Genomic DNA, 15,262 nt, shown 5'->3' on the forward strand with positions numbered 1-15,262 from the left:
GCAAGTTCAAAAGTTCAAGCTTAATAATAATGTTCATTGTCTTATTGCAGCAAGCGCTAATGCTTATGTCTTTTTCCCCTTAGGGGCCGGGGTTCGGAATGCCGGAGATATGGCGCCGACCCGAAGTGAAACGTGCAGTTCCAGTAAATGACAGGTAAGTTCTGGATGAGCGTTCAGGTAATGTCTTTGCTTTCGCTCATTCAATGTCTTTGTCTTTTTTCCCCATAGGGGCCGGGGTCCGAAATGCCAGGAAGCGGCAGAACCCGAAATGAAATGGGAATGACCCAACAGTTAAGTCTTAGAAGGAAACTGAGCTTTTCCTATTTCCCTTCCTTCTCTCACCTTGTTTTCCTGTCTTTCTCTCTAGGCTCTGGGAAGTGGGTGCGGATCCGGATGATCGCTGCTGAAGATGGAGGCGCCCAGGAAAGGTGAGTGAAATGCAGCGCTGCAGCGATCGAAACAAAATGCTTTTAAAATGATGTCTTCCCTTTCAGGATCGTCGGTGTGATGTCTCTGTGATGCAGCTTTAGCAGGTAAGGTCTTCTTTCTCTCCAATTCTCTCTTATCTCCCTTTGCAGGCGACCCAGGATGCTGACAGGCGTGGCTGAAGTCCAGATGCAGGAGCTGACACGGTGAGCGTCCAGCTGCGAGGAGCAGAACAACGCGAAGCGTGAGTTGCTGATCGGGCGTGGTTTAAATAGCTTTGGAAGAAGTTCCAGGTATGTATCCTTCCACCCATCGGGTATGTATCCTTCCTCGACCACACCCAGGTGGAAAGTAGTCCCACAGGTAAAGTAGTTCCATTCAGGCCTCAAGAGGGCCTGGATGTAGCAGCATGGTCTGCATCAGGTAAGTGCACATTAAAACACTTGAACACATGTCTAGCTTTAGGAGCCTGGCGCCAGGACAGGGGTCCAACATGAGCCTTGCGCCTAAGGCGTTAGGACTGTGTCCAAAGGGGCCCAGCTTGGGCCCGCTGGCACTTCCCTGGGGGGAATGATGCCTGCCTCTGGGGTTGCTGGGTCGGACCCGGCTCCTTGGAGGTAGGCATCATGACAACGTGTTCCCACTGTAGGTGGCTTCGCTGGACCGTAATCGATGGGTGTGGTTGTTGCTCCGACATGGGCCTGTGAAACCCCAGGGGTCGAGGCGTGTGTGGTTGTGGCAGGGCAGTTCAGTGGCTTTGGGATCAGCTCACAGGCACACTGCAGTCCCTCAGTTAAGGCAGTGCCAGGCTATATAGGCTGGGGGCCCAAGCCTTTATGGGCCTCCTCTTTCACTTTCTATTGCCCAACCCTTCCTCCTGTTCTTCTTTGTCACTCTTTCCCACTGTTAGGGGGGTTTTCGCCCTTTACACACTTGCTTCACACTACTTCAGTGTGTGTGAGGGCTCCAGAGGCTCTTGGGGCAGGCGCGCTCCTTCCCTCCTTCCTTGGTTTTGCGCGTTCTCCTCCCGGCGCAGGCAGCAAGCTCTGTGTCTGGGTGGGGGTGGAGGAGACGTCGGGGTGTTGCTGCGCAGGCTGGGCACCAGGGATCCAGCTACCGCACAGGGTGGTCGCTCGCTGAGCGTGGCCCTGTGAATGGAGGGAAGGGGCCGACCGCCTACCTTACTGCTATGGCGGGCGTAGTCCGTGCCCCCAGCCATTCCGTTCCTCAGTGCGGGCTCGGGGGACATGGCGCTGGCTGCTGTCCCGGTTTCTGCAGCGGGGCTCTGGAGAGGAGGAGGGTGCCCAGACTGCACCTTGTACTGCAGGGCCGGGGTGCGCTTCTTACGCGGGCCTCACGGGAGTCAGATGGGCCGCGGAACTGCCGCGGGCTCTGCTTACGGGGAGTATTTCTTTACTTTCCAAAGTCCGAATTCGCTCGGAAATTCACCAGGGGGATGGGGGGGGGCTGGTGGGGGGGGGGGGGATTTTCAGGTGACTTCTCCACGATTTTGTATGTTGGGGGGGTCATAAGGTGGGGGCTCAGATCACCTTAAGGACCCACGGAGCTCACACAGAGATGACTCATCAGTGTGCCCCCTGGTGGCCAGTAGTTGCCAGCTTTTTGACCAGTCCCAGTGCAGGAGTCCCCCCCACCCCCCGACGTCCTCCCTCTTGTCCCCCCCGACTGAGGCCCAGGAGCAGCGAGCTCTGCAGGAACAGCCAGGAACAGAGGTCACCAGCTGCATCTTTTCTGCATTTGTAAAGGTACTGTAAACACCAGACTCGCAGTGAAAGTGCTTGAAACTTTCCCAACTCACAGGCCTAATCAGCTTGTGACCCAACATATGATTCTTCCTTTTGGAACTTTGGCAGAGACTTTTCAGTGTATCTATCAGAACTGCTTTATCCTATCCAAGACTTTAGCCCATTGACTTTGGTCTAGCCTATTGAATTGAATTGACTCTTCTGGTGAACTCAAACTATCTGCACTGCCTAAGAAATAACTGTATTCTATGTTCTGATAACCTATCCCTTTTTGCTCCCCCTTCAAAGTTTTCTGAAGGCCTCAGAAACTTAGAGGGTACAGTACTGCAGTTTATTTGTGTTTGATTATATTGCCTCCTCCTTATGAATGTTTTATAACTGACAGTTAAATTAATAAGTATTTAACAAAGAAACCTTGAGTGCAAGTTTATTTGAACACCTGTGATTGTAGACCTCTGTTTAACATCATTACAGCTCACATTTCCTCTTGAGATAAGCCTGGCTGCTCAGCTCTACCAAAATCTGTACTACAGACTTACACCAAAGGTTGGTTTTGCTTACACCTGTAGTCATAGTTGTGTGTAGTGGTCCCAAAGGGTACCGCATACAAACTTTGCCTAACACTCGCCTTTTATGCAGGTTTCTCCCATTCATTCGTAGCTTAGCTGTCAAATCACACAAGGACAGACAGCCGGCCAATCACCTTTGGGTGCATTCCTGTAACCAAGGGGATTAAGCACAGGGAGTTTCGGGTACCTCCCTCACTTCCTGCCCCTGCTAGACACGCTGGAGCCAGAGGCAGGCTTCACCAGTGAATCCCGCCAAAGACAAAACTAACAAAGGGACCAAACCTGGTTTGGCGTGCAGAAAAAATCTCAAGGACCTTTCCAACAAGAAATTGCGAGAAAAGAAGATGGGCCATTTTGACGAAATGGGCACCCATGGGTGGTTTACTGCAGCTGCAATTGCAGCCTGCGGTAGAAACACTCAATGGTAGTAAAAAGTAAACCACTGTATCCAGTCATTAATTGTAGAAACGGTAACAAAAATGTTACATGACAAACAAGACAAAGGGGATACTAAGTAACCCCTCTAGCACCCTATTGTAAGATAGTGTGTATTGGGTCTAGAAAGTTACAAAATGTAAGTAAAGTAAATTTCACTTCACTGCTCTTGGAAACCGTGGTTTATTTAAACCTTTGGGAAATCTAAGAGACTTCCCTGTGGCACTGCACTGAAGTTGCTGTGTATCATAATGTAAAGATGATGCCACCAAAGTCAAAGAAACAGAGCCCAAATCACAGAATAATACAAGAGAGAATGGGGAAAAAAGTCTCACTCTCTCCGGGTTAGAAATTAAAAGTCCTAAAGTCCAGCAAAAAGAACTTGGGGTCTCCAAGGTAGAAGGGAATTAGAACATTTCTGAGAATTCTCCTTAACAGTGCGTGCGTAAGTGCGTGCGAGTGTGTGCGCGTAAGGGCGCGAGTGCGTGTGCATAAGGGCGCAAGTGTAAGGGCGTTTGTGTGAGGACCAGTCAGAGCAATGTCACTGTTGATTGGCAAGCTGGCTCACCCTCCATTTGAATGAATGCAGGTCCTTCAACTGGTGTGCTTGGGTTTCCCCAGCCCCATTTGAGGATAGTCAAAGAGGGTCTGGAGCCAGGCTGTAAGTCCACCGCTGGAGCCACAAGTCGGAAGCTGACAAGACAGATGGAAGGACACTGGACTTCTACTGGAACCACAATTGGCCAAGCCAGCACAACCTTTTACAGACAGGGAAGGCCTAAATTGACACCCCCTCCTTGAACTAGTGAATATCACAAGCACCCCTGCTGTGGGACTGTGACCTTGCTGCTCTTCACGAAGGAGCTATACAAATGCCACATTACATTACAAAGTCCAGAGGCGTGCCTAACGCTTAGTTAATCTGTCCATCTGCATCGTGCCTCCTGATCTTATGCGGCAGGTCTCACCAACAGCATCTCGCATCTACTGCATCCATAGGTTACTCCAATATCATGCAAAGCAGTCTTTTTCACTTCATGCAAGCAAACTGTCTAACCAGGTTGTGATCCAATTTATTTGGTTCTAATGGAGAACGGAACCGCTGAATCGCCGGACTCACCTGGCAAACGTGTTCTCCTAAGCAAGCCACAAAACAATAAATTGAACCTCCAGCAACAGAACCAACAGTGAGAGCAGTTATCGCCCACAACTCCATTTTACCCAAGGTCATTTGTTTCTTCTTATAAGGATTAGAGGGGCTGGGTTACCTAGCTAGCTGTCTGTTTGCCCTGTTGTTCCCCATTGGAGACCATTCGGAGTAAAATCCACTTACGCAGCAACCTTTGCCTTACCATAGGCATCCAAGCCTGTGTTTGGAAATCGTGGCCGACGTCCCGCTGGACTAATTTCTTCTTCACCATAACCCTGATTTCACCATCACATGAATTTTTACTATCCAAACCTCAGATTATTTCATTGAGCCCTGTGTACCTAAGGGAGATTTTGCAGGGGTCGCTAAAATCCCCCCCAATGTACTTTCACCCAAGATACCTATCCTTTGACATGGCACCAGACTAAGCACCAAGTGTAGTTTTGGTACAACTTATAATATGATTTGTGTCGCAAGTGTTCCAAAACCAAACCGGATTGCTGCCAGATTTCACATTGGCCTCCATGTGTACAGCCGGTTGGTTATATGTGATTTTACCGACCACAATTACAGAGTGGTACATTTCATCACAGACGAAATACAGAAACACAGATTTTTTTTATTATTTGGGGGTGTTCTCCCCCCAATCCCCCTGTTTTTTTACTCAAACGCCGCCAACCCAACCCGACCCCTTTTAATCCCTTTACCCAACTATCCGTTATACATTTAATTAATCTTTGCCGTGTTTTACAGTGTTATGGTCCACTCTAAAATGTACCAATCTAATGTTTTAGATATATTGACTGTATACCGTCCAGCCTTGGAAACAAAAGAAATCTCTCACTAGCCCCCAACTCCTCGCAAAAGGCACAGTCAGAAGGGATCTTAGTGAGATCTGTTCGACCAGTTTTCGTTTAGCCGACCAGCAGTAAGCATATTGAGAGATGAGAATACACACTACTGGATCACTGAGTCGTATAGTTTGGGGTTAAGAAGGCAGCTTTAGCCGGTCAGATAGCACAGCGAGTAGAGTGCTCGCTTTGACATCTGTGCAGAGCCTGTTGACGCAAGTTCGAATCCTGGCAGGGCCAAACTCAGCCTTTCATCCTTCCGAGGTCGATAAATAGTACCACACACCGTGGGTAATAATAAGCAGCGCTAAGATACCCGAGGGTTCGTAGCGCTATATAAATGTTAATTATTATCATCTTCCATTTCCGTGTTCAGTAAATACCTTTTTATGGAAAATGTAAAGTAATCCGGCCTCCCTATCTTTCACTTCTTAACTTTGCACTAGGACCAATGTAATCTGATTCTGTGGCATGTGAATCTATATACGGGCACCAGTACGTAAACGAACAGTAAAACGAGCCGCAAATAACCAAAACGACTTTGGTGAAGAAATCAGAAATAATATTAAAAGACTACTGTGTGTTTGTGTAGACTCAATGGACCTGCAGCCATCTCTGCAGACTAGGTTTTGCAATTGCACTCGACACTTACCGGAAAGCGGTGAAAGAGATCGATAAACATGGCCCCTGTGAGGGCACTCTTCCTCCTGCTCATGAAGCCAGTTAGTGCTTCCCGGTACACACTGGCCACTCGCGGCAGATCCAGGTTGCCCAAGGATGACATCTGCGAGACGAGAACAGAAAGCAGCTGCTGTTGAAAATTGCAGATAAATCAGAGTCAATTCTGTTCTCGTCCTTTTCAGGCAAGTGCCCCACAGGGAAGTGCTATGATTTGAAAACTGTGTCCATTCAAATGCAAGTACAGAGAAATACGAGTAAAATTGTACAATTCCTTCTGTGCTAATATGAAACAAGATACCTTTGAAGTTCAATGGACCACTTTCATCAAATGAGAGCAACCAAATAAAATACTAGAAAAGAAACAGCAGAAGACATTTCCTTCACAAAAGGAGGAAAGAAGCACAATTGGACAGTGACATGCATTTCAAGTTGTGATCAAAATGTCCACTACTGTTTTTGTTCCTCACTATAATTGTTACTACTACCATTGATTGAAGCAATGGAACTTTAAAAGCTCATGCATTGTACCTTCTTAGCATATCACATTTAGTTCGTCCAACAAAACTGAAAAATAATCAAACCCTGGATTTGTGTGAAAACTGGACTAACATGAGTCACACCTTTCTTCACTAACTGATGCTCATTCAAGCATTCATTTAAAAGTGGATCACTACCAGAACAAAAGTGGCAAAAGCAAAGGGACACGTAATATTTTCTTTAGGTCAGCTCAACACTTGCCTCACTTTCCAGTGTAGGCACCAAACCTTACTCGGTTAGGCTCCAACGTAGCTGCTGATATTAATCAGCTAAGTCGAACTCTACCTCACACACAACTGCATGATTGCAGTTAAGTGGAAACTGCTAAGGCAATACTTGACCGAATAGTCTGCGATACCAGAGAGAGCACGTTTGCAGTTAAAGATGTTATGTATGAAAAGCAGAACAAAATTGAAAGCTACCAAACCAGAGTTGACGTACAAATCAAATCTGTGGAACCATGTGACCTAGATAGTAACAAACATCCTCTCCATATCTCCGGTTAGCGACCTTTTACTTTTTGCAGCCTTCCCATCATTCATTTCAAAGGGACTCCCAGTAAATCTGTCGATGGGTTGGATTACTGTCTGACATTAGGTGAGAAAATAATTTTAACTTCACTCACCTGCTTGACTGGTACGTTTTGGGGGCACTTGTCAGTCCCTGTGGATGCCAGTGTAGGGAGACTACTCCTATTAATCTTTTTCCCTGCGGTTTCATTTTGGAACAAACGCAACACTTAGAGTGGGGTGTTACAAGGACACTTTTTATATTTTTTCTGGCAGCATTGGTTAGGCCTTTGTGAAGTGCTTAGAACAGGCTGGTAACCATGAACTTTATTTTACACCAATTTATTCTGGTGCTCTACCATGCACCTTATTTCAATGATGTCTCTTTTGCCATATGCTCAAAACGGAAGCAGATCTTAAAACTGATGTTTTAAGAACTGTCCTTTGGCCATGTGATTTGCTGTTTTATTCCTGCCCTCTGAGGCCAGAAAACTCCAAATGCATGCACACACCTTTCCGTACGGTCCCGATCAGGAAGCTCAGTCAGTGCTGGTGTGATTGGCATTAGTAGAAACTGGGATTGGGACTGTTTGACCGGGAGAAATGTGTATTTGAACCAATGTCTGTTGCAACCCAGATGTGGGGTAAGAGTCTGACCAAACTTGATGGTATGTTGCAGATCATATTACGACTAAGATGGCATCTTCTACTCACAAAACAGATCTTGCTGAGAACAAGAAAAATCTCGATGCCGGAAACCATTTGTAGATTTTGTCACTTAGGCCCGATCGAGACTGGACGACATTTGGTCTTGGATTGTGAAGTATTAAATATAACTAAGATTAAATATTTATCTAAAACCTCAGACCGGGCCCTTTATGAAAGTTGTTTTAATTGTGACTACATTTGGAATAGATGTCTGAATATTAACTCCATTAAAGAGGCTCTTGCTGTAGCTGGTTTTATCAAAACTTTGAACTTGATAAAATGAATTGGATGTATTGATGAACTGCTATGTTTTTTAACCAAGCATGATGACAGCTAATTTTACTGTACTTTCAGGAGTGTAAGATTGCCTTTAATTCTTTCTTTACCGTTTTTCTTCAATTTGATGTATTACTGTATCATTGGATGTATTACTTGGAATTTTTGTAAAGGTTTCTTGTAAACCAAATATAAATAAATAGTAGAGCTGGGGTAACTTGCACCCTGAATGCTGGATCCAGCAGGGGGATGGGGGACTGGAGTCATTCTTGAGGTCATCCCTTTCTTCATCTCCTACGACTGGTGAAGACCTTTGTCAGTGCCTTCCTCCCGTACACTTGTGTGACCAGTTAGTCTCGTGTCCTTCATAGCTTTCCTGCTGTTTGTGGACTTCGGAGGTGTGCGTGGAACATGTTGGGGGCTGGCTATCAACTGACTTGGCCTTTTCGTTGCACCAGACACCATCCAGAGTTTGAGCTTGGGACACGACCTTCAGCTTGTAGGCCATGAACTTCGTCTGCAGCAGCTGCTCACTTCAGTGAAAAAGGGCCTGCCCAGAGCAGGTTTTCTACTGCAACGATGCACTGAGCCTGCTGACTCCAAACTGGGGTTTCTTTGACACCTTGCTTTGCCCTGCCTTGTCCTGGGGGTGGGGGGGGGGGGGGGTCCATCCTCATTGTGGAAGAAGCTATGTCATCGTATAAGGTCTGGTGTCCTGTGTATCTGTGAGACTGCAGAAACTGCATCTGCTTCATTGTTCGCAATGATTGCCTTGCAAGACCCAAACCAGACATGTACTGGAACTACTGCCACTAGGATCCCTAGACTTCCTACAACCAGACCAATGGTATTGGCCAGTGGCCCCAGATATTCTCTTACTTCAGAATGACTATTAGAGTAAGGGTCTTAAGTGTGAACCCCACTCTTGTGCCGCCCCTCATGCCTTAGGAATTGCATGGGTGTCGAGTGCATTCCCTAAACACTACCCTTACCTGTCTGTGCGATGTGGAGTTCTGGGCCAGAATTCCTCTCCAGGTAATCAGAGTTTAGGAACTGGTAGAGTACCCCTATTTTTACCTAAATCTATTTTTCCTAAAGGTATGCTTTTAAACTACATTTTAATACTCCCTGAACCATACCCAGGTACAAACTTACCCGTGGACTGAACTCATTTGAACATTCAATTTTCTTACATGGTTAGGGAAGAACTGCACAAGCAAATGTACCAGCCTTATAATCATAAGGCAGGGTGTATTATATCTGTATTAACTGCTTTTCTTACGCACTTTACTTTCCACAGATCTGCTTTCCAATTTGGAATTCAATGTTACTGTATTGCTTGTAAAGTGCAGATTGGCCGCCATTTGGGCAATGTATTGGTTGTGCAGTCCACCTACGTAAAATGTACTTGCATGTGCGTTGGGCAAAATAAATAGTATGGCAAATATTATATAACTATAATCGTATTTCTGATGCTTGCATCCGCTTAGATTAATATGCTCTGCATAGGCCAAAATCTAGTGGTTGGTGCAGAGTATTGCAGGACTTGTTTTTTCGAAATTCAAAAAGTGACTTCACAGGGCGTGTTTGTGATACTATACCTAGTTGTGATGTGTACTGTACCAAGGTCCTCAGATTGTTTTGTTCCTGACATGGGGGATCATGAAGTCTATGTGTGAGTACAGGAAGGTGAAAAAAGGTGTACGTTTTCTATGTACCAAGAGGGGAGGAAGGGTGGGCGCGTGTAAATCTAAGCAGATAAAATCATCAGAAAGACAACTGCAGGTATGTAATATTTGTCTTCTGAGGCTTGTAGATCTGCTTAGAATCGCATGCTTTGCATAGACTAGCGAGCAGTACCAAGAGAAGAACAAGTTACTTCTTACCTGGTAAGGTTCTTTCGATGGGATGTTCCTCCGACGTATTCCTTATCTTGATAGATCATCTCCAGCTTACTGGCCTCGGAATTTTTTTTTCAGTAGAAGGCGCTGCGCGTCGACGTCCTTCGAGCCGATGTCCCTCAACAGCCTCTGTATCGGCGCCGACATCATGCGTATAGACTTGCGCAGCGTCCGTTGCTCAGTTCCGTTTTGACATTTAACAGTTGCTTTACATGAATTGGTTATTGACCCTGAAGGAGCGTAAGCTGTAACCACAAGGGAAGTTTTACTGAGGGGATGGATGGGAGGGGCGATAAGGAATACGTCGGAACATCCCATCGAAAGAACGTTATCAGGTAAGAAGTAACTTGTTCTTCGAAGGGATTGTGTCCTCCAACGTATTCCTTATCTTGATAGACTCCCATAGCAGTGGTGTGTAACTGGAGGTGGGAGTAAAATTGCCATGTTTCCCTTCAATAATGAACAGAGTGCAACACAGCTTTGCCAAATCTAGTCTCTTAGCTAGAGGAGGAATCCAGGTTGTATAATTTTGTGAAGGTATGTGCAGACGACCATGTGGCAGCCGCACATATGTCTCGAATCGGTACCCCTCCTTGGAGGGCCGAAGAGGCTGCGATACCCCTGGTTGAATGAGCCCTAAGATTTTGAGGAGGCTCTTTCCCTGTCAGTTTGTGACATTCCAGAATGGCCAAAATAATCCATCTGGAAATGGTCTGTTATCGGTAATCCCAATTTGTGCCCCGAGTAACCTACGAACAGTTGGTCTGCTTGCCTAATCCTAGCAAGTCTGCTGATGTAAAAGCTCAAAGCACGCCTTGGGTCCAGCCTATGTAGCCTTTCTTCCTCTTTCCCCGGATGGGGTGGGGGATAGAATGAAGGTAAGGTAATCTTCTGAGTGATGTGGAATTCAGAAACCACCTTTGGGAGGAAATTAGGCTTCACTTGTAGGACAACTTTGTCTTTATGAAAACATGTATGAGGGGGTTTACAAGATAGAGCTTGTAATTCACTCACCCTCCTAGCAGATGTCAATGCCACTAATAAGACAGTTTTAAGGGTGAGAAATCTTAGCGAACAAGAGTGGAATGGTTCAAAAGGAGTACCCATCAGGAAATTTAAGACTAAATTTAAGTCCCATAAGGGAACTTGGAATGGTCTTGGAGGATAGACATTGGTTAATCCCTTCAGAAATTGTATTACTAAGGGTAACTTGAAATACAATGGTTCCTCTGCAGTGCACTTGAAGATCGATAGCGCTGCGAGATAGCCCTTGATAGTGCCAACCTGAAGGCCCGAATTTGCCAAATAGAGTAGAAAAGAAAACACCGTTGGTGTACCACATGAAAAGGGATCGATATTCTTTTCTCTACACCAGCTGCAAAAAAAATTCCAACGGCAGCGGTATAAAGTCTTTGTTGCTGGCCTTCTGGCCGAAAGCAACACTTCCATGACATCATCTGGGAGGTCCCAATCCTTGTATCTCAACCTTTCAGATACAAAGCGTGAAGGATGAGGGTTCTGATGTCTGGATGGAGAACCTGACCTCCCTTCTGCGAGAGAAGATTCTCCTCGAGTGGAAGACGAATTGGAGGGCAGATGGACATGTCCAGAAGGTTCTGGTACCACGTTCTCCTGGCCCAGTCTAGGGCAATTAGGATCATGGCTTTTTGGAACCTTCTCAACCTCCCGATCATTTGAGGAATGACAGGGACTGGAGGAAACGCGTACAGAAGTGGAAACTCCCAGTCCACTACGAACGCGTCCCCTAGAGCTCCTCTTGGGGAAAATTCCCTTGAACAAAACTGATCGCACTTCCTGTTGACGCTGGTGGCGAACAGATCCACTTGAGGGGTTCCCCAAAGGGTGAAGATCTGTTGAAGGACTTCCTGAGCTAGTTCCCACTCGTGGGAGACTGTACTCTGCCTGCTCAGAGGGTCCGCCGTCAAGTTTTTCTCTCCGGCTAAGTGAACTGCCGATAGAGAGATTCCTTCTTGGATTGCCCAAAACCAGAGCTGCATCGCCTCTCTGCACAGAGGCAGTGATGCTACGCCTCCTCTTTTGTTGAGGTAGAGCATGGCCACTGTGTTGTCCGTCATTATCAGGACATTTTTCCCCTGTACAGATGGCAGAAAAGCCTTCAGCGCTAGTCTGATTGCTCTCAGCTCTAACAGGTTGATATGTAGTCTGGACTCTGATGGAAACCAACGACCGCTGATGGTCAATTTGTTGGCATGGGCTCCCCACCCCGTGAGTGAAGCATCTGTGACTACTGTTATCTCCGGCCATGATTGCCAAAACAGTTCTCCTTTCAAAATGTTCTCCTGACAGGCCCACCACTGAAGGTCTCGAGCCACCTTGTCTGAAACCTGAAGGAGATCTGTCATTCTCCCTGAGAATTGCGACCACTGAGTTCTTAGTGCCCACTGAAGAGATCTCATTCTCAGACGAGCCTCTGGCACAAGGAAGATGCAGGATGCCATGAGGCCTAGCAACCTTAAAAAGTCGAAGGCTGGGAGACGTTGGGCATTTTGAAACTTGGTCACCATCTGCAGAATATCTTGAGCCCTCACCTCTGGTGGCGAGGCTTTTCCCAGGGAAGTGTCCAGGACCGCTCCAATGAACTGGAGTCTGTGATGGTATCATCTGTGACTTCTTTAAATTGAGGGAGAAGCCCAGTTTGTGAAGGAAGTGGCAGACATAATCTAGCTGGATCTGAGCTTGTTCCGGAGATACAGCTCTGATCAGCCAATCGTCCAGGTAGGGGTAGACGTGAATCCCTTCCCTCCTTTGACTTGCAGCCACTACCGATATTAGCTTGGTGAAGACCCTCGGGGCGGAGGTCAGCCCAAGTGGCAGAACTAGAAATTGATAATGAGCCGCCAATTGCGAACCTCAGGTATTTCCTGTGTTTGAGATGGATTGGCACATGGAAATAAGCATCCTGAAGGTCCAGAGATACCAGCCAGTCCTGGAGCTGGAGGGCCCGAAGGATCTGAGAGAGAGTTACCATCTTGAACTTGTTCTTCCTGAGGAACTTGTTCAATTCTCTTAAGTCCAAGATAGGTCTCAGTCCTCCGTCCTTCAGTATTAGGAAGTAGGGGGAGTACCAGCCCTTGTTCCTCTCCGCTACAGGTACCACCGGTTCTATGGCACCTTTCTCCAGCAGGTCTACAATTTCCTGCAAGAGGAGCGGATCTGGAACTTTCAGAGAGCTGTTCCCTGGTGGATGACTGAGGAATGCGTAGAAAAGGCAGGCAGTAACCTTGGGCAACTGTCTCCAATGCCCAAGCATCTGACGTAATAGCCTGCCATTCCGTCAGATGTTGAGTTAGCCTGCCCCCTACTGGTGTCTGGTGAGGAGAGTCCTCAGAGTGATTTAGAGGCGGCTGATGCAGATGCCGAGGGTAAAGAGGCACTTGCTGCTGCGGCTTTTGTATTTATATCACGTCCACCTCGGGTGAATTTTTTTGACCTCTTTGAACCGACTGTCCTCTGCCTTTTCCGAATGCGGCATAAAAGCGAAAGGACTTACCTCTCCAAGAGGTTCCGGAGGGGGCGATATGGCGTTTGACGGATTGCAGCTCCTGGGGATTTTGCTGCTGCTTTGGATGTCTGTAACTTTTCTAGACTGTCATCCGCCTTCTTACCAAACAAAGAAGAGCCGTCAAAGGGCATATTTAAAAGTCTGGCTTGTACATCTGAAGCAAACCCAGACTTTCGCAATCACGCAAATCTGCGGGTTGTAGTACTTGCCGCCATGGCCCTACTGATAATGTCAGCAGAATCAATGCCAGTTTGAGGGGATTCGCACATTGCGTCTTTACCATCCTTAATGACGTTTAGAAACGCTTCCCTTTCTTCTCCCTCTGGGAGGCAGTCAGCCGCTGATGAAGCACACTCCCAAAGTGTGTGGCTGAACCATGCGAGCGTACAAGTAGCGTAATAGATTTCAACGTCATGCTACATGCAGAAAAGACTTTCTTAGCCATAGAGTCGTGTCTTTTGTCATCCCTGTCCTGTGGAACAGTAGGGTATGCCGATCTACTGCCTGATGCAGTTGCTGCTTGAACAACCAGACTCTCTGGAGTTGGATGTTTAGACAAAAATTCAGGGTCAGTAACAGATACCCTATATTTGGCTGATACCTTCTTTTTAACCGCCGGGATAACCTCAGGAGTTTCCCAGTTAGCCAATATTTTTCTTTGTAATGCAGCATGAAATGGAACCACAGGATCCTCCTGTGGGCCTTTAACTAAAATGTCTGTAAGGTCATCCTGTTGGAATGTAGGTGAAGGTGTACACCAACCCATGAATTCTATAATCCTTGCCATTAAAATTCTGTAAGGGGTCTCGGCATGTTCCCCTGGGTCTGGTTTGGCAAATTCTATTTCTGGGGAAGTATCTAACCCACTTGCCTCATGTAAGGATTCTCGAAGGTCCTTTAACCTATTTTCCTCAGAGGTAAATTACTCTGGTTCAGGTGTTGTCGTTCTCTGCAGCCCAAAGAGTCTCTTGATCCGAATCCTCCCCTTCTTCATAAATTGAAGACAAAGGTCTGAAATGATCAGACCTTGGAAATGGCTTAAATCCCATTTCCAGAGCAGAAGGGGCCAAATTTGTCAAAATTGGTTGAGAAAACGTCGACGTCGTCAACGCGGACGTCAAAGGCTTCGAAAACACCAAAAAAGGCGTCGAGAAGATCGGAAGAGGCCTCGAAGAGCTCGAGAGGATCAGAATCCTACTCGAGGTTGTCGATGACATTCTCGAAGTCGTGTTAGAGGCCCTGGGTATGACCACTGGCTGTGAGGTAGTGACGGCCGTGGGTTTGTTCTTTTTCGGCGTCGAAGATGGCGTCAATTCGATCGACCTATGCGTTGATGAGCCCTTCGATAATGGCGTCGATGACGCAGATTTATGCGTCGAAGGGACGTTCGACGATGGCGTCGATGGCACAGTGCCTTTGCTCGAGGGTTCGTTACGCTCTCGACAAGTTTCTTTCGCCAGGTGCAACGACTCGCAGCGTTTTGATTTTTCAGGTCTTTCACCCAGGGTATCACCCTCAGCTGTCTTCGAGGGGGGTCGAGGCTGCTTTCTCAAAGACGCTAAGCATCCTTTTTACGGAATTCCTCCCACTCAGCCTGAGAGCTATGTTTTGTGGGGCAGGTGACTCTTTCCGAGGAAACCGAAGACAAGGAAGGGGATCTTCGACGTCTCTTACTCGAATGCTTGGATCTCGAAGAGTGGTGGGAACTGCTTTGAGACCTAGAACGTGAATGTTTCCTGTGTCGGCGAGGAAACAAATGTCTCAACTCTGCCGAGGAAACTTTCGAAGGAGTTTTAACTGTTTTACCTCTCTCAAGCTTCCCCTTACGCTCCTTCAAGGCTTTCGCCGTCATGGACATGCAGTCTTCGCACTCCGAACATTGGTGCTCCGATCCCTGGCACCACAAACA

The 15,262-nt window shown here is 46.9% G+C and overlaps 1 protein-coding gene across 1 annotated transcript in view; it reads right to left on the reverse strand.

Moving 5' to 3' along the window:
* Positions 1 to 15,262, reverse strand: part of MYBBP1A (MYB binding protein 1a) — a 1,153,837-nt gene that overhangs the window by 251,269 nt on the left and 887,306 nt on the right. The window contains exon 22 of the mRNA XM_069614733.1: positions 5,850 to 5,981. Coding sequence (XP_069470834.1) covers positions 5,850 to 5,981 — 132 coding nt within the window. The remainder of the gene's footprint in view (positions 1 to 5,849; positions 5,982 to 15,262) is intronic.

This window comes from Ambystoma mexicanum, chromosome 9 (genome assembly GCF_040938575.1).
Source record: "Ambystoma mexicanum isolate Mex_15411 chromosome 9, UKY_AmexF1_1, whole genome shotgun sequence".
NCBI lineage: Eukaryota > Metazoa > Chordata > Amphibia > Caudata > Ambystomatidae > Ambystoma > Ambystoma mexicanum.